This window comes from Dermacentor silvarum, chromosome 6 (genome assembly GCF_013339745.2).
Source record: "Dermacentor silvarum isolate Dsil-2018 chromosome 6, BIME_Dsil_1.4, whole genome shotgun sequence".
NCBI classification, from domain to species: Eukaryota; Metazoa; Arthropoda; class Arachnida; order Ixodida; family Ixodidae; genus Dermacentor; species Dermacentor silvarum.
In genome coordinates this window covers 74,844,650-74,862,952 of record NC_051159.1, presented here as the reverse complement: position 1 = coordinate 74,862,952, position 18,303 = coordinate 74,844,650, and the positions used below count along the sequence as shown (strand labels likewise).

General features: G+C 49.6%; 1 protein-coding gene across 3 annotated transcripts in view; it reads right to left on the bottom strand.

Annotated features, from left to right (window-relative positions):
• Window positions 1–1,340: 1,340 nt before the first annotated feature.
• Window positions 1,341–18,303, bottom strand: part of LOC119455599 (probable cytosolic iron-sulfur protein assembly protein CIAO1 homolog) — a 21,193-nt gene continuing 4,230 nt past the window's right edge. For all 3 annotated transcript variants that reach the window (XM_049668897.1, XM_049668898.1, XM_037717013.2), the window contains exons 2-5: window positions 14,614–14,880; window positions 8,705–8,793; window positions 3,043–3,311; window positions 1,341–1,617 (exon numbers count right to left, since the gene is read on the bottom strand). In XM_049668897.1, coding sequence (XP_049524854.1) covers window positions 1,374–1,617; window positions 3,043–3,311; window positions 8,705–8,793; window positions 14,614–14,857 — 846 coding nt within the window. In that variant the 5' untranslated portion in view covers window positions 14,858–14,880 and the 3' untranslated portion in view covers window positions 1,341–1,373. The remainder of the gene's footprint in view (window positions 1,618–3,042; window positions 3,312–8,704; window positions 8,794–14,613; window positions 14,881–18,303) is intronic.

The following is an 18,303-nucleotide window of genomic DNA, read 5'->3' as shown; positions in this document are numbered from 1 at the left end:
GCAAGCAATGGACGCATCACCACGTGATCAAACATGGCAGCGCCTACGGGATCACCGCGAAAAGGGTCAATATGATCCGCTTGGCGCATGCGCCTGGCAGGCGCGGCGCGGATTAGCATGCACGCATTGACGCTACAGTCCGGGCCCCGTGCCTGTCAGCTACTACATGATGACGGCCAGGACAACAGCGGTAATAGTACGTAACGGTAGCTCTACAGGGTGTTCATTTTTAAGTTTTTCAGAATATTTAAATATCGCCCGTGGCAGGTAGCATAATTCTTATCGTTGAGCTGGATTATTCGACGAGGCGGACATTATTAGCATGAGAAATCGAAACAGATATTCAATTAATTAACAAAAATTGACTAATGAACTTCTTAGTTAATTACTTTACGACACATTGCAATTTACGAATTTGTACCAGGTGAGTTTGCAATACGCATCCGCTTGAAATGAATATCCAGGATGACAACAGTTTCAACATATTTCCGTAAGTGCGGGACGAAATATGTAGGCGTTCTAGTTACTTTTCTGCTTCAATGTATAAAACAGCATTTTGGTAAAAAAGTAAGCGGAACAACAGTGCATTTTTACGGCGAGTTTGATGGCGCATATCTCCAAACTGGTGTCATTCTGGAAATTCATTCTAAGTGGATACGCCTGACAAGCTCACCAGCTACAATTCGTAAATTGCAATATCTGTCGTAAATTGATTAACTACGAAGTTAATTAGTCGATTTTTTGTTAATTAGTTGAATATGTTTCGATTTCTCGTGCTACTATATTGTCCGCCTCATCGAATAACCCCAGCTCAATATTAATAATCTTGCTACCTGCCACAGGCGATTTCTTAAAGTTCCATAAAACTTAAAAATGAACACCCTGTATATTGTCACATGCCATCTGTGAGCACGCGCTTGGCATGAAATAAGAAAAGGACACTTTTGCGCTGGTGTTAGTAAAGACGTTCGTTCCGGGCGGTCTTCGTGTATACTTCACACGCGACAATATGTCAAATCACTCTCGCGTCACCAACAGCGGCGGCACACATACAATGTTCTATAATGCGAAATTCCGTAGGCAGCCTTTCCCACACATTTAATTTGCGAATAGCCAAGCTGGCCGCGTTCTCGCTAGTAGCACTCAAACGCGACGGGCGTTTTGGAGACATGAACGCGGAACGGAATTGGACGGAAATTGTGTCATCAGTCCGCTTGTAGACGAAGTGACCTTGCGTGTTTAACATATCGCGCACATGCGCATTGTGGTGTGTATGTGTGCGGCAAATTCTTGCGGAGGTCACCAACGGAAGCTGGTACAAAATACACAACAGCCGCGCAGAAAACACAACAGATATTTATTAATGGAACATTCTACTGCACGACCGTCGTAGTCGGCGGCGGCTCGATTTGCCAAATGCGCACACGGCCCTCATCCCCTGCCGACGCGAGGAGACCCGGCGTGGACGGGTTCCAGGCGACACAGTTGACGTCCTGGTCATGCGTTTCGTGGCACGCTAGCCGCCAGGAAGGCTCTCCCGAGCCGGACTGCTCTTCAACGAACACGCGAACTCCGTTGTCGCCACAACCTGTGGCTAGTAAGCCGGTAAGAGGGCACCTGCGAAAGACAGAGCGGGGAGATAAGGCAAACGGCTCTGAAAGAGCGACGGTTGACTTGATTGACTGTTTTGTAGATTGATTAATCAGTAGCAATGTCCAGCGCCAATCCATCGCCCTTATTCATTGGACTGACAGCACAATATGCCGGCAGAGCTACACATTGCTGCTATCCGTGTAGCAGACGCCATGATACGTATTACTTATTATTTAATTTTAGCTAACGCGAAGTGGTTAACATCAACCTCAGTCCACTTGTGTGCAGCAGCACGTTTCTCTCATCGCGAGGTAAACAACCACGGCTGCCTTTTTTTTTTTAAATATAGCCAAGCATATCTCAATGTCATGTACGGTGAAGATTGAAGAGGAGATCTTGGTGCGAAATAAATTTGTTCTATAACAAATAACGCACAAAGAGCGATAGAACGAAAAATGTTAGGCCTAACGTTAAGAGACAGGAAGAGAGCGGTGTGGATCAGAAGAAACGGGAATAGAATATATTCTAGTTGACATTAAGCGGAAAAAATGGAGCTGGGCAGGCCATGTAATGCGTAGGATGGATAACCGGTGGACCATTAGTTACAGAATGGATACCAAGAGAAGGGAAGCGCAGTCGAGGACGACAGAAAACTAGGTGGGGTGATGAAGTTAGGACATTTGCAGGCGCAAGTTGCATGGAATCAGCTAGCGCAAGACAGGGGTAATTGGAGTGGACATAAATATAGGCTACTGCTGCTGCTGATGATGATAACAAATAACAATACGCAAACAATCATTTACAAAGCCGTTTCGCTAAGTGCGCAGGTTACTGTTAAGAACCATTTTATGACAATGTTGTCACTCATACATTGTTTTAACTTTTGCCGGTGGTCATTTTTTACCGTGTTTTTACTCAGAGCTATCAAGTTGTCCACGGCGTAAGACGCGCCTACTGTGTCGTAAATTTCTTGAATGTTGTCGCCGAGACTTGTTTAATCAGATTGCGCGCGCGAATACTGTTATAGAACATTCTAGAATGTACGCAAGCACCAGCGATAACCCTGAAATGTACGGTGATACATGTATACACGATGACGGACGTGACCCGCGAGAATACATACGACGACGGACTACTGTGCTCGGCGCTATCTTCGTGGTTTCAGTGTTGCTTGTTTTTCGGGTCACAAGTTCGCCCAATAACAAATTTGATTCTTAAATAACACTTTTGACAATGCTTAAGTTGCTTCTTCACCATCCCTTCAACGTGACAACATGCGTTGCTCACCGCCATGATTGGCTGCAGAGGCAGCGAAGCCGTATGTATGCTTATAAGGTGACCAGAGGTTATAGTGTAATTTGCTATAGGCGCACACTCGACCACTGAGACGTTGCAGCAGGGCACGTCACAAGGACCACTTAAATCCCCCCTCAAGCTTCGTCCGCTCACCAAGAGACGCTGTAGACAGGTCGTGGGTGCAGCGTGCCGATCGTGCCCTCGCACTTCCAGCGGGCCTCTCCCGACGGCGCCCCCTGGAGCCGGCTCCAGACACGGACGCTGCCGTCGGCGCTGGACGAGGCGAGGCGTCGGCCCCGGCCGTCGAAGCACACCGACCACACGGTGTTCTGGTGCTCGGTCAGTGTGTACGCGCACTCCCAGTCATCCAGCTGCTCGGCGTACACGCGCACGCTGTTGTCGTAGCTGGCGGACACCAGCTCCTGCGATCACGGTACAATAAAAAAAAAATTGGCTGTGGTTTAACTCTGGTTAAACCTAGTCGAGTAGCGATAGCTACAGACCACCGGCTGCGCTTAGGCTTCGCTTTTAATTAGACACCATCCATACTGCGGCCACAACTATGGCTGCGGCGACGCGAGCACAGCTGCGGAGCGCGGGGTGTGACGTCATACAGAGGGCGCAGCGAGCACCCAACGGCTAAAGTCCCTATATAAGAAAAGTACCGCCATCTACTCTTTCCTTCGCCGTCTCCTCTCCTAAAGCGCTTGTTTTTTTCTTTACTTTTTGCTTGCGAAAGCAAGTCGACGGTGGCGCACCTAGAAAGTCCACGTTGAAGCTTTCAGGCCGTGCGCGTGTAAAGCCCCTATATTTATAAAAGTAGCGCCATTCTTAGATCTTGCCGCCACCGCGCTCACCCGTGCGCTTCCTCCTCGCCCTCTCTTAGCCGCCTCCTGTCGCCCCAGCCTCCTCCGCTCCCCCATTGGCCAATCCGTGTCACGTGGAAGTTCGCGTCGCGCTTTTGTATATTTTTTTCTTTCCAGCGCGCTCCGACTGCCATTCTCGGGCCTGTGCGACGAAAGTGCTGTACGCACAAACGGATCAAACGTGTTAGGGACAAGAACTTCGTTGTGATGGCATGCTGCTGCGCCTTAAGTTGCCGCAACCGACGAGGCGAGGGCAAAAGGCTTTTTCTTGTTTACCATCCGGCGTGCGCAAACGCTTGCTGCACACTTGATATTTGCGCCGTCTCGCATCGTCGCGTTGCTACTTCCAAAACGGCATTATTAAGATCAGTTACTGACTGACGAAGCAAAATCGCGCCTCAAAAACGTCTCCGCAGGGCGCGATCGAAGTTTTCCTCGGATTTCCTCTGGTAGCAGCGCGTTAGCTGTCGTCTGCCACGGCAGGCCCGACGCAGGCGGCGCCACTGTCGATATCGCGCCTCGATCGCGCTGGTCGCGCCGAGCGCGATAGTGGAACGGAGGAGGAGGGAAGTGGATGGCGCTACTTTTATTGCGATAGCAATTATATGGACACTCAAAAGCAGATTTCTGCCGTCGGCGTCGCCGTGAGGTTCCGTATGACGTCAATGGAGATGAAATCGTCGCCGCGCGCCGAACGCTGTATGTGCGAGTGAAAGGGCACGAGGGGGCGCGCGCTTTGACGGGGAGTGAACGCACGGCGGAGAACAAACGCGCGTTCTGCGCCGTGCTCGCTTTTTTAAGGGCTGCAGAAGTAGGCGTCTCTTTCCTCCTTTACAATCACCATATATGTAGAGCAAACGCGCCTTCTTCCGACGCGCGAGAGGCCGTGGGGGAGGGGGGAGGGAAGGGAGGCGACTTTAGCCATAGAGAAAGAAAAAAGAACTTTTTTTTCTTTCTCTATGGTTTAGCTGCAGCACTAAGTGCCTATTTATATCAGAGGCTCCGGCAACAGTCACCAACGCCGCACGCATTTTGAGCGAACGCGGGCAAAACGCCGACGGCGTCGACAACAGTTCTGCGTGTTGCCGGTGCTGCTGCATGTCTAAGTTTATACAGCTGATTCTTCGCCCGCTGCAGCGGTCGCGCCAGCGTTTTGACAGTCGTTGTCTGCGGTCATTCAGTGTGATCTATTCATGTTTGCTTGTGCGCGATGACACCACGCTTGTCAATTCAGTTAGAAAGCGAATGTGTCCAAGTTTATGCGGCCAATAAAACTACTCTACTATCCCTACTCCGTATAGCTCTCTACAATTTTGCTATCGCAATTGTTCATATATAGGGGCTTCAGGCGCGTGCCGCCGCCGCCGCCGGCGACTGCGGCTGCGCAGAGGACTTTCAACATGGCTCTGAGGCGAAAAAACAAAACAAAATATAAAGAAGTGAAAGCGCGCGCTATCATCGTCCAATCAGAGATACAGGCGAGAGAGAAGCGGCGTTGATTAAAGGATGGTGGTACTTTTCTTATATAGGGACTTTACCAACGGCAGGAGCGGTGGCCGCGCGGCGACCGCAACGAGGCGAGTTGCCGGAGAATCGAGGCCCGTGGTGTGACGTCACACATAGGGCGCGGCGAGCGCCCAACGGCTAAAGCCCCTATATATAAAAAGTAGCGCCATCCACTTCCTTCCTCCTCCGTTCCCCTATCGCGCTCGGCGCGAGCAGCGCGATCGAGGCGCGATATCGACAGAGGCACCGCCTGCGTCGGGCCTGCCGTGGCAGACAGCTAACGCGCTACCAGAGGAAATCCGAGGAAAACTTCGATCGCGCCCTGCGGAGAGTTTTTGAGGCGCGATTTTGCTTCGTCAGTCAGTAATTGGTCTTAATAATGCCGTTTTGGAAGCAGCAACGCGACGATGCGAGACGGCGCAAATATCAAGTGTGCAGCAAGCGTTTGCGCACGCCGGATGGTAAACAAGAAAAAGCCTTTTGCCCTCGCCTTGTCGGTTGCGGCAACTTAAGGCGCAGCAGCATGCCATCACAACGAAGTTCTTGTCCCTAACATGTTTGATCCGTTTGTGCGTACAGCACTTTCGTCGCACATGCCCGAGAATGGCAGTCGCAGCGCGCTGGAAATAAAAAAATATACAAAAGCGCAACGCGTGCTTCCACGTGACATGGATTGGCCAATGGGGGATGATGATGATAAGTGGTTCTTGAGGGAAAGGGAAAGGTTGACGCTATCTTCTGCAGCCCTTGAGGGAGCACGGCTCAGCGCCAACGGGGAGGGGTAAGTGGGAGCGAAAGAAGGGATAGAGTGGAGTCGCCATGGCTGGGCGAAGCAAAACCGGCAGGCATAGGCGGCACGTATCAGGCCGAGATGGAAGGCCTTGGTGTGCTGCAGAGTCTGCAGGGGTGTTGTGCCAGGCCGGTCAGGCCCGGGGTGGGATGGGAGGCCGTGAGGCCTTCCCGCTTGTAGAAATGTCCTTAGAGGCGTGCGGAGAGCCCTGACGAGTCAAGGAACTCCACGACGCCTCGAAGTGCAGAAAGGTGGTGTCGGCCGGGGAAGAGGAGATCTTCCTCCTTGCCAGAGGGGAGGCCCAGGCGGCGGAACTCCTGCAGGAGTGGGCCCCGCTGCTGGAGGGGGAGCGGAGGAGGCTGGGGCGACAGGAGGCGGCGAGGAGGAAACGCCGGGGTGAGCGCGGTGGCGGCAAGATCTAAGAATGACGCTACTTTTTATATATAGGGGCTTTACCAACGGCTACCAACGGCAGGAGCGGTGGCCGCGCGGCGACTGCGACGAGCCGAGTTGCTGGAGAATCGAGGGCCGTGATGTGACGTCACAGTGCGGCCACGACTCAAAGTGCGGCGACGGCGAAGAGGCGAAAACCTGGCGTAATATAGCTATCGCTTTTTGTACACAGGCGCCGCCATCTCGGGCCGCGATAAGAACGTTTCCTCATTTTTGAGCGTGACCACACAAATGAAATCACAATAACCATTCTCTATCAAACCAAGCATGCTTTACATTAAGAAGGTGTCAATTGGGAGCTGAGTCTGCGCGTCAAGTAGGCACGCTTGTGGAACGCCGAAAGCGTGTGCATCAGTGCACATAAGTTAACTGTAATATCGTAGCTTCGTTGACGACTTAACTGCGCGTTTTGAGCCGTACTCGAAACAATTAGTGCAATCGCTCGTGAGTAACACCAGAGAGAGGAAATGTCCTAGCTCGCGCCGCGTCAGTCAAGCGCCTGTATTTATTTATTCCCTGCCAGCTGTCCGCATTGATACTCCTCGTAATCTGACTTTCTCTCATTCCCACCAGCGCAGACTGCCAGGCTAGAGGTGAATCTTCACACCAACCTAACAGCGGGTGCACTTCTAAATAAATTTGGTCTAACTCCTTTGGTCACTGCAGTAAGGAAACAACCGTACTAAGTCTGTGTTGGCAGCACTGAATCACTCTCGTTATCGCCTGCAAGGGGCGACAAAGTGTGCTTCCTAGTGTGCACCTATAGTATCACGTGTACCGGTCGTACTTGGACAGCAAAGAAATACTGGCACTGCAGCCAAGCGACGACATATTTGACAGCAAAGTTTTACGCTCCAGAGAAACACTATGATACGTCGCAGTGGAGGAGTCCGGAATGATACTGACATACCTGCGGCTGTCACACGGCATACGCGCCGATCAGCTTCCTCAGAGACTGCACAGAAATGCCTGATAAGAATCCTTGAAGAGCTCACATTTTCCATGATACGGACAATGACGTTCACTGTTTATCGCTCCTTTAATGGCAAGTGCTGCAGCTGCGCTGTTCATTTCTACAACGACAATAGACACTTTCGTAGGCGCGACGCCTAGTCGCAAGTGTGAATGGGCCCTTAAGGCTCATTCACACCGGCGATTGACAGTGGTCGCCCGCGCGACCGTGGTCGCAAAGCTGCTCAACCAATCAGCGTCGCGCCGAAAGTGATGTGTTTTTATCCGGCGTCGTCCACGCCAAATGCAATAATGTCCGCGCCACCATATGCAGACTACAGAGCAGTAATTGGCGTTTTGTCTTGTGATGCTGGGACGCAGCAGTTGCAGCAACGTGTCGAATGTACGCGGTCGCATTCGCTGGAAGCTAAACAGCAGGAAAAGAAAGCACAACACCAACCCTTTTTCCAGCTGCCGTTCGTTGGATGAACACGCCACCCAAAGGTGAACAGCGGGTGAACAGCTTCGCTTTAATATTATGCACCGAATCCCACCGCAATGTGAACTAGAAGTTGCAACTTGCTCTCGATAATACTCGTTATCATGCGCACAAAGTTCGGGCAGGAGGCGGCTTGCGTGGCCGGCCACTTCACGCGAGCGGCGGCACGGGCGCACCCACCAACATCGCGTTTCTTCGGAGGCTTCCGCGCTGCCACAGCTGACACCACGGCAGAGCACGTCAGCACAGGGACGACGTCTTCCTGTTCGCTCGAATCAAAATCCAGCCATCGCTCGAATCAAAATCCATGGCTGTTGCCGGAACGCGAAAGCAATTTACACAGTACCAGCGAAGTGCGCGCGAACCGCGTAGATTCCTAGAGTTCTCGCTGAGAACGATAATCTCCGGGATTGCGACTTGCGGGTCGCGCTCTGTCGGGCTTGCCGGTGTAAACATCGGTCGCCTTTGATCGCTTTTTGGTCGCGAGTCGCAAACGGTCGCGCGACCTCCTCAAGTCAACGGTGTGAATTAATGAGCCATTACTACTCAGAGACTGCACAGAAACGCCTGATAAGAATCCTTGAAGAGCTCACATTTTCCATGATACGGAACAATGACGTTCACTGTTTATCGCTCCTTTAATGGCAAGTGCTGCAGCTGCGCTGTTCATTTCTACAACGACAATAGACACTTTCGTAGGCGCGACGCCTTTAAGCGGCCTAATACAGCTGTGAAACAATTCTCGCTTACCTCTTCCGTTGGATGCCATATGACTGTTTTCACGTCTTGAGTGTGACACGTCTGAACAGATGCGCACTCGAACTCGTCGGAATCTTCCACTGCAGAAACGCAGAGCATAGAAGTGATGACATACGTACGATTGATCTCTGCAAGTAGCAAACAAAACAATTCCCCCATAAATCCTAATAGCGTGCTGTAAACCAAACCATCCGGCACGAACAGGGTCCGTATCGATCGACCACTTTCGCAGATATATTTACTTCTTCACTGACGCGACGTCCAGCACGACGCATCGGCGGAATGACATAGACGTTCTGTCACTGCAGTTGACAACAATCCGACATCAAAATGGCTAGTCCTAGGAAGGTCAATCGTGGACATCTCTCCTGGCTTCTGCGTCGTACAGAAAACAGAAGCTTTCGAAGCTTTCGATTACTAAACTGCGTCGGAATTAAATTTGTCTGAAAAGGTGTCTGAATTAAATTTACATAAATTTAATTCATACAGAGTACATGCTCTCTCTGTCACAAAGTGAGTGCACCTCTCGACATTGCTGCCGCATGGAGTGAGAACGTCACCCGCAACTCTCCTGACCTGTTCGTGACGTGATCGCTGGCGCGCAGCGAGGGAGGGACTCGGTGGCGCAGACGTACAACGCCGGGAATCGGCCCAATTACCGATTTAGTGGTTTATATATCTAAATATATATATTGTCCATATAGTGTTTGTCGAGTTTATTGCCGCTTGTATTTTTATTATTATTTTTTTTTCGTTTCCTGGCGTGTTTATTATTTTTTATTTTTTTCGTACCAACCCCAAATCCACACGTGGCGGCCTTTGTTGCATACGCTTCGTGGGAGGGACTCTGGTTGCTCGTTAATATTTCCCCTTTAGCGAAGCTTTATGCGGTTGTGCGTACTTTGTGCGTAATGTACGTCGCGTAGGCACCTTTGAATTAAACTTAAGTGATTTCGCGTCGCATGCCTCTGGTCCGCGGTTGAGTGGACCTATCGCAGTCGAACCTTCCTTTAAAAGAACGTGGGGTGGGTCTGTTTGTCACCGCATCCCCTCCGTTCCGGAGAGTGCAGAAACATAACCACCATCTTTTGACAACCTCTGAGTTCTGCTCTGTCTCAAAGAATCCGCGCTGTACTGCGCAGATTTGGTGAGACAGGGCATAGAAATGGCTATATATATATGGGAATAGTCGCCACAATGAAATACGGCGATTGAGAACTCGCCCTTCCCGCTAGCTGCGTTCAAGCGGGCAGTACCTGCTGCATGACAAGCTGACAAGTTACGGTACCCGGCTATCACACACCAAGGAGATAGGTGTATTGCATCTACAAGTAAACACTGGCCATCGCTAATCTCTGAACACACTGGGCATTCCGTAACTGCTCGCTTCTATAGTGTGCCGTTCACAGTGGGCTGTTCAGCCTCGCTAGTCCACTTAGGTTTCGGTGCACGTCAAAAAACTCCATCCAGGTGGTCAACGTTATTCCGAAGCCCTCCACTATACGCCAGCTCTCATAGTCCCCCCCCCCCCTCTGTGTTGCTTTAAAACGTTAAATCCAATCAATCGGTCAGTCAACCCTAGAAATTTTCTCATTCAGAACTTTAGTATTTATTCATGTGCTAGTTGGTTCATTGCCCTAATGGCTACGTAACCCTACGCAGTAAACGGCGCAAACAAAGACGAGGACAAGAGTAAAGGCCCGCACAAAATATGCGCAGGGGCCAATTAACTGCCAAACAGTTAGCAATTGGCGCCCGTGTGTGTTTGGTGTGCATGTGCGCTCTTCCGCTCGTCCTTGTTCGCGCCCATTTACGCACCAATGGCAAGTTTCCCTCCCACATGCGTCAGCGAGGCAGACAAACACTACTTCCATTTATTGACGAAAGTCTGCAAAGGAAAGCTGAGCTTATAAGCTCGTCTAGATTGCATCAAGGAAGAAAAGCATCCACGGGTGAGCGGGAGCCAGTTAATTAGGTTCCGGCTCAAACCAGATCGAGCTTGCGCGCCGGGGACCAGCACTTGCACCTGCGCCTGGTGTAGCCATCTGTCGGAAGCGCCTCGCTTGCGTAGTATGAGGGACGCGGCGCAATCCTCATAGGTTTGGCTGTCGGCGCGCTATAATTAAAAAAAAAAAAAAGAAAGAAAGAAAGGAAAATCATGCGGGAGCCCTTTTCGCCATTTCTGAAATACTCTCCAAACGAGGGACGTTTCTTACTGTCAAAATAATAATATTGGGCAAACAGAAAGCGCAGACTAGTTTACAGGCGATATCTCTTTCCCGAATACGTACAGTGAACGCCCATTGCGCGCGGTCGCCGTGATGGAGCCCCCCGAACCAGCTCCTTGCGTGAAAGGTATAGGCAATCGCTGAGAGCAGACTATGTGAAATATGTCCGTATAGTGTGCTGACTGTGTAACCAAAGGGAGCATAAAAGAATGAGCATAAGAGAATGAAGCCTCTTTGCAGCGATCGCACGGGTTCGCAGCGACCGACTGCGCGTCTGCATGCATGTCCGCCCACAATCTTTCGCTTTAGCTACGAGCGCGTTTTCGCAATGTGCCGTGAGCTTTAGGCCGCAGCGTATGCACATTTGACAGTACACAAAAAATCATTATGGCGTGGACGCTATCAGAGCTGTTCAAAAATAATTTCGTTATATCTAGGGACTTCGAAGCTATACGGCGACTCGTGATGTGCCATCGCGACGATTCAATCTGTTTTTTTTTTTTTCTAAATTCTTGGACGATTTCTCAAGTTGCGTCGCACTGTATGTTTGTCGTTCTTCTCAGCAAGGAATTTACCACTGCTTCTTTTTTTGTTAATCCAGTACATTCATTGTTTGGTGCCAACACAAACATGTGCATATGCAATGCCTTTTTTCAATGTGATCCTTACCGTTCCCTTTCCATTCTGGTGAACTTGCCAGTATCTAGCATCAGCAAGTTCATAGACCAAATCTTCATGACATTAACCGGGCAGCGCGCACGGTCGAGCTTCTCAGTGCGCGCTTTCTGCTACTCACCGGATATCGCAGCCTCAATGCCGTAGCAGAAATCTTCCTCGCGGAAGTGCTTGCTACACACCCGAGTTGTAGCCGACGGCTGCTTGCCGGTTATAAGTTTCGAAATCCAAGCTACACGCAGAGTCTTGGCCTGTGGGTACGTGTGAAGGCTGACACCAGGCTCCGTTGCGTACGCCTACGGCACTGCGGTACTGAGCAATTGCCTACCATGCCGGACGCCTTCAAAGGCAGCCACTGTCTATTATATTGCTTTCAAGTGTTGTCAGGCAGACACCCGAAGCGGGAAGACATCCCCACTTAATAAGAACCGTAGCGCAGGTGGGACTAAACTTTCGTTTTCAGCTCGCTTCGGCGCTGTCCAAGCAGACGACGCGGCCGCTGTGTCCACATGATCCCTCATACCACGTCACACCGACAGTGGCGCCAGCTTTTCCAGTGGTGGAGCTCGCCCCCAATACTCGCGGACAACTTCCTGTGGCAATGTCGGGAAGGCTACGGGGACGAAGGTTCTGCACATTGTGTTACTGCGCCAAATATTCGGGCAGCATTTGGCAATCTGCTCCGTTTTTCGCAGCAGAGGCTGAATCGACACAGCTTCCACGTGCGACGGTATCGCGTTTGCCCAGACGCAAAAGAGAAAAGCCGCAGTATAAGTTGACTTTAAGAGTCAGTTGTGTGTTTTGTTCTAATTTGCTGTAAACAAGGTGTATATGTTTCCTCTTTCCCTGCTTACACAAACGCGGGTGAAAATGCGGGACTTTTTCAGAAGCGCTCTCGCTTGTGCGCGCTTTGCCTCCCTGGCTTTCCAGAAAGTTGTCCGCGAGTAGGCTCGAAGCTTCAGTGAAGACCGCAACATATGAATGTGGTATACTAAAAAATAAACTTGATGTCCAAGATCACTACGATGCGCCATAATCACATTTTTAATTATTTTTTTATCAGTGACATTTTTCTTTCTTTCATCGCAACACGTGTGGACGTGAAATACATTCCCTACATTTACGACCGACATTTCCAACAGTTCTCTGCTCATAGTTTCCGACAAAACTGCTCATAGATTTCTCGGAGAGAATGGCTAGACAAACACGTCTAAATTTCCAAATTACCGGTTCCAGATGGCGTCCGGAGGGGGACCAGGCGACGGCCTTCACCTCACCTGATAAGAGACGGCCGTCTCAGCAATATGGAACCACTTTGGTCTCAACAATCGGGCGACCACGTCGGGCACGTGGTCGGTCGGTGTGAGCCGTTACTTGGCGACAACTTGACAAGGCCCGTGGGATTGTCCGTTGCTCGCCAGGTGGAGCTTAGCACGCGAGACTTTCGAGAGGCTTCATTGTGGCAATGTGAAACCTGTCATGAGTCGGATACATAGGACCAGCCTTAAATATCTCCATCCTTGATGACCTGAGCATCTTTGCCCTTTCACCCAAGTCTGCTGGCCCATTTTGGCAACTTACCGTATTTTCTCGCATATAACCCGCACTAAAAATTGAAAAAAGAATTGCTTAAAAAGTAGGGGTGCGGGTTATCTGCGAATATTCACGAAGGTGGGGGACAGCTTCACGGCAATGCGCGGCCTGCCGTGCAGAGTCGGTTTGTCTATCGACGTCGACGTGTGTTAAGCCAATAAGAGCCCAACACAGGTTATAGCCACATCCCCATCCATATATAGTCTGGTTAGACGCTTTTCGCACGAGTCAGGTGCCGTGCCGTTTCTTGTACGCCCAGTTTGCACAGTTGGCCAGCCTGGCATCATGAGTGTGTCTCGGCGGCAGTCTTTCACAGTGAAAGAGAAACTGAAGATCGTAGCCGCTGCTAAAGAAATCGGCAACAGAGCTGCTGCGAGATGGTTCCGAAGACTGATTAAGTCTTTGAGAGCGGTGATGAAACCTCGGATGGCAGCAGTGAATCGGACGACAGCACTGACAACGTTGGGGCGGTTGTTTTGAAATAAATTTGTTTTGAAAACGAAATGATGACTGCCCGTAGTTGTAACTTCCTAGTCCTCATTTTTTCGGATGAGCATGCGGGTTTATACGCGAGGTTATTTTTTTTCATTTTCGTGGAGTTCAAAGTAAGGGGTGCGAGTTATATGCAAGGGTGGGTTATACGCGCGAAAATACGGTAACTAGACAAATTATGCGTAGCACCACCACTTACCGTTACAGCTACCAATCGGGCCACCTGCCAGCTTTGCGCCTGCTATAGCTGATCCGAGATACGCACGAAGCTGATAGGTTGTTAGTGGCAGGTGGCCGATTCAGTGATGGTAGTGCTCTGCTAGAACACTATACAATCGCTTGACAAAAGGATTCACCATGCGGAAAAAATGATCGCCTGGAAACAAGAGGATTGCATGAGCATTTCCATAATGTGCACATCAGCAGAAGCCGGTTGGCTTTAGGCGTCTCTGCCTAAAGAACTCGCTACGCAACGGCTTCAGATCAAAAAGATCCTACGATACGATGGCGAACCTCGTTGATAACCATGCATTAACCGCTGAGGGCCACATGTTGGGCCACATGTTGGTGACACCGCTTCGATTTCCCAAAATACATATAAACGCAAGCTGCATGCCGGAGCATTCGTGGTCACTGCGTTGGTGTGAGGTTCATGGTCAAATACCACGCGCAAAGCAAACAAGCTAACCGGGACCGCCAGCAACGGTAACGAGAGACAGATGTGAGTGAGGCTAAGGGGTGAGCCTCACTCCTCCACTAATGTATCGCAGGAGAGCGGTAACGAGAAGTGACATCGATCCCTATTCAAAAACAGTCATAAGTGACAAAGCGCGAGACACACATCGTTTTGATTATACCCTCTACACCCTTTACGCCCTTTACGGCAACAGTCACATATCTATAATCCCTCACCGTCCCATATCCAGACCGTCTTGTCCCGGCCGCAGGTGGCCAGATGGCGTCCGGAGGGGGACCAGGCGACGGCCTTCACCTCGCTCTCGTGTCCCTCCAGAGTGGCCACGCTCTCCCAAGTGCGCGACTCCCCGTCGATCCGCCATATGCACACGGTGCCGTCGAAGCTGGCCGAGGCGAGGCGGTTGCCGCACGGAGACCACGAGACACTGCGCACGGTCCGCCGGTGGCCATCCAGCAGCATAGCCTTGCACGTCCACGCACCACCTGCATGGAGGCAGTGAGCCACTATAATTGATCCAGAGGGCGCTGCAAGCTGCTTCGGTGTAGAGTTACTGTATATGCTCCCTACGGGGGACCTTTGGTAGCATATACAGTAACTCTACTTCGGTGCAGGGAGCCTCCATGTAGCGCTTTGCATGGAGGCTCCCTATTTCGGTGCCCAACTCAGATTTGCCGACTCCCGCCGTGCGAATGTGAGAGATGGAAGGTGTAGCTTTCATGCAAAGACAGGCGGCGTCATTGGGTTTCTTCCATAACTCCCGTGCGCCTCCTAGTATCGGAGGCCGTCGATGAGGCTAAGCTTAAAGGGAAACCGAGGACGGTTCGGCAAAGAGGTTATTAACCTTTTGAGAAGCTCGGTGGGCACAAAGATGTTCAAAACTATTCGACCGTGTGGCTCAATGGCGTGCATTGACCATGTGGTTCAATGGCGAACGCCATGGCGTTCTGCTGATGACACGTTCTACTACTGGCGAGCGTGGTATACAAAGGCGCTAGTGCACCGAAATTTCGGTGCACGTTTAAGAACCTCAAGTTGTCCTAAATGATCCGGAATTAATCCGGAGCCCTCCACTATACGTCGATCATAGCCCCTTGTTGCCTTGGGAGTTGAACAGGTGAAGCATAACACGTCTTTATATGTCAATCCGTCCACACAAGATCTTTCGTCCACCTATCTGTCAACGCATTATGGGTATGCAACACGAGCAACTGCTATCGCCGAGAGGTTCTGGCGTCTATATTAGTATATCCGCTTTAATTTACTGTGAAGAGAACTTCGCCAAATTTCGAGCCGTGTTTGACAGGTTTCGTCATCATATCGATTACGTTCCATTGGCAGAAGTATTCGCAAGTAGAGAGGACTGTATTCGTCTACACCCATAGTCCGATCCAGAGTCCCGGATGTGTGCCGGCATTCGTTGGGTCGTCCTCGTGCTCGCCAAGCCCGTTGCCACTGATTTTGGAGGCACTGAAATCTTTACTCTAAATGACCCTCTACACTTTTTTTCTTGACTAGCTACAAATGAGAGAAATATCATTGCCGATTGCAGTGCCGTAGACATGGGGTGGCATAATGCGCACCCCCCCGGAAGTTGTCACTGGCTGAATGTGAAGTCCCAGTGCGGGACTTCCGAACACGCGCCGTAGTTCCTTCTTTCAAAGCATTGCCACATTGTGTGCTGAGCAGCTTTTTTAGTGTAATGGCGGCATGCCACCCATCCCTGCGCCACAAGCACATGTATTATGCGCAAGAGTGGTGGGAAGCAGGGCTGGCTGGCATCGTCAGTTATATAACCGAAGGCCGAGCTGCAATCGATCACCCCGAGTGGTTGGTACCAATTATCGCCAAAGACAAGTGATACTCGTCCCGGTCACAGTTGGTCGTGCCTCTTTGCTTGCCTAAAAAGAACCACACTCATCAATTCATTTCAGAGCTCTTGCAGTTAGATTACATAACTCTTCTTCTTTCTGAGGTTTTACGTGCCAAAACCAGTTCTGGTTATGAGGCACGCCGTAGTGAAGGGCCCCGGATTAATTTTGACCACCTGGGGTTCTTTAACGTGCACTACAACGCAAGCACACGGGCGTTTTTGCATTTCGCCTCCATAGAAATGCGGCCGCCGCGGCCGCATTTCGATCCCGCGATCTCGTGCTCAGCAGCGTAACGCCTTAGCTGACTGAGCCACCGCGGCGGGAATTTTCATAACTCATGCATTGTTATTCAGTGGAGTATACATCACTACCACAACCACGTACGTGTTAGGACAATTAAAGTTAAAACTTTCATAAGTCTTGCAATTTCGTAAGTCACAGCAATCTTATTTTTTGATAAGTTCGGATAATAAACCCACACACGTACTATATTCACCAAGTAGGTATATTATGTAGAAATCTTCGGTACAGCCAAACAATTGGGAGATGGTATACAGGACAAATTGCGAAATTGAAGACCTAATGAGTGGAGCCTATTCGTGCCAACCGTAGCATTTATATATCCATCACGAAACGGCATGCTGCATGTAGCTGCACCGTTCTCGACAGTCTGGGAAATCGAGAATGCCGTAAATAAAGAAAAGAACACAAAACCTTGCATGTTGCACACACATTGACGAAGTCTGTGTATTAGTTTAGAAGCAGTGGTTGAACATGCCGTATTCTATGAAAACGCGGCCGTTTCGACGCAGTCGCAGTGATTGCGTGTGTTTGTGTGTGTTAGTAAATTACACTTCAACAATACAAAAAGACAGCGGACTTGTGCGACCTCGCAGAATCCCGGCACAATTTCCACCGAAGTTATTTCTTTTCGAGCGGTATAGTATTAAGAATTTCAATTTTTAGAAAACGTTTTACGTCACCCACGAACACTTAACTTCACATGCACATCAGTCATAATCCCCCCCTCATTTTCACCAAATTTGATCTCGGAGGAATTACTATAGTTCTTTCAGTACAGGTAAGTAAATTATACGCCGTTCTTAAAACACAATTATAAAGCTCTGGAGCGCGTGCGTGAGTAATTTACTGCAAAGTTGTAATTAATAACCCGCACACTCTGAATTATAACCTGCCCTCTATTTGCACGAAATATATAAACAAGGCAATTTGTTTATTTCGCCAAGGGCACCGCGGACGCCTCGTATATAGGCCATGACTATTGGAAAATCGAGGGTTCAGTAATTATTTGCAACGATCACAATTAAGACAGCAACGTTAAACATTTTCCGTACATCAGCCTTAACATTGCTCCCATTTCCACCAAATGTCAACTCGGTGTTACGTATACAGTTCTGTAAGGCCACTGGGAAACAGTAAGAATAAAGGCCGTATATAACGCTTTCGAAGAATCCTTAAAGAAGTTTTTTTGTTCTTTTTTACAATGGCTGTAATTTATCCACACGCATTAGGATTCGCATACGCAGTGGTTCGATCCATTTTGTTCAATAATGTTCGATCCATTTTCAATAAATTTGATATCGGTGCAAGTTCTAGTTCTCGCAAGAAGGCGGCCTAAATTCTACGCCGTTCGTAAAACGTAATTAGATACAACGCTCCCGAGTGCTTGTACACGTAATTTACAGCAAATGCCGCAATTTGCCCATACTCTGGACTTTGTCTAGAAATTCCCCATAGCCTGCCCCTCATTTTCACCAAATATACAAACCAAGTCCCTCGTTTAGTTCACCGATGACGTGGAGAAAATATATACTATAGGTGCCTCGAGGAACGCATAAAGATAAGCTGAAAATGAGTATTGAGTAAATAATATACACGATCATAATTAAACCACAAACGTTAAACATTCCGCACACCGTTATCGTTATCCGATATGTTATGTTATGATATGTCTTATAGTATAAGTGTATGTACCACGGGTATATCTATAGGACACTGTGAAACATATCGGAT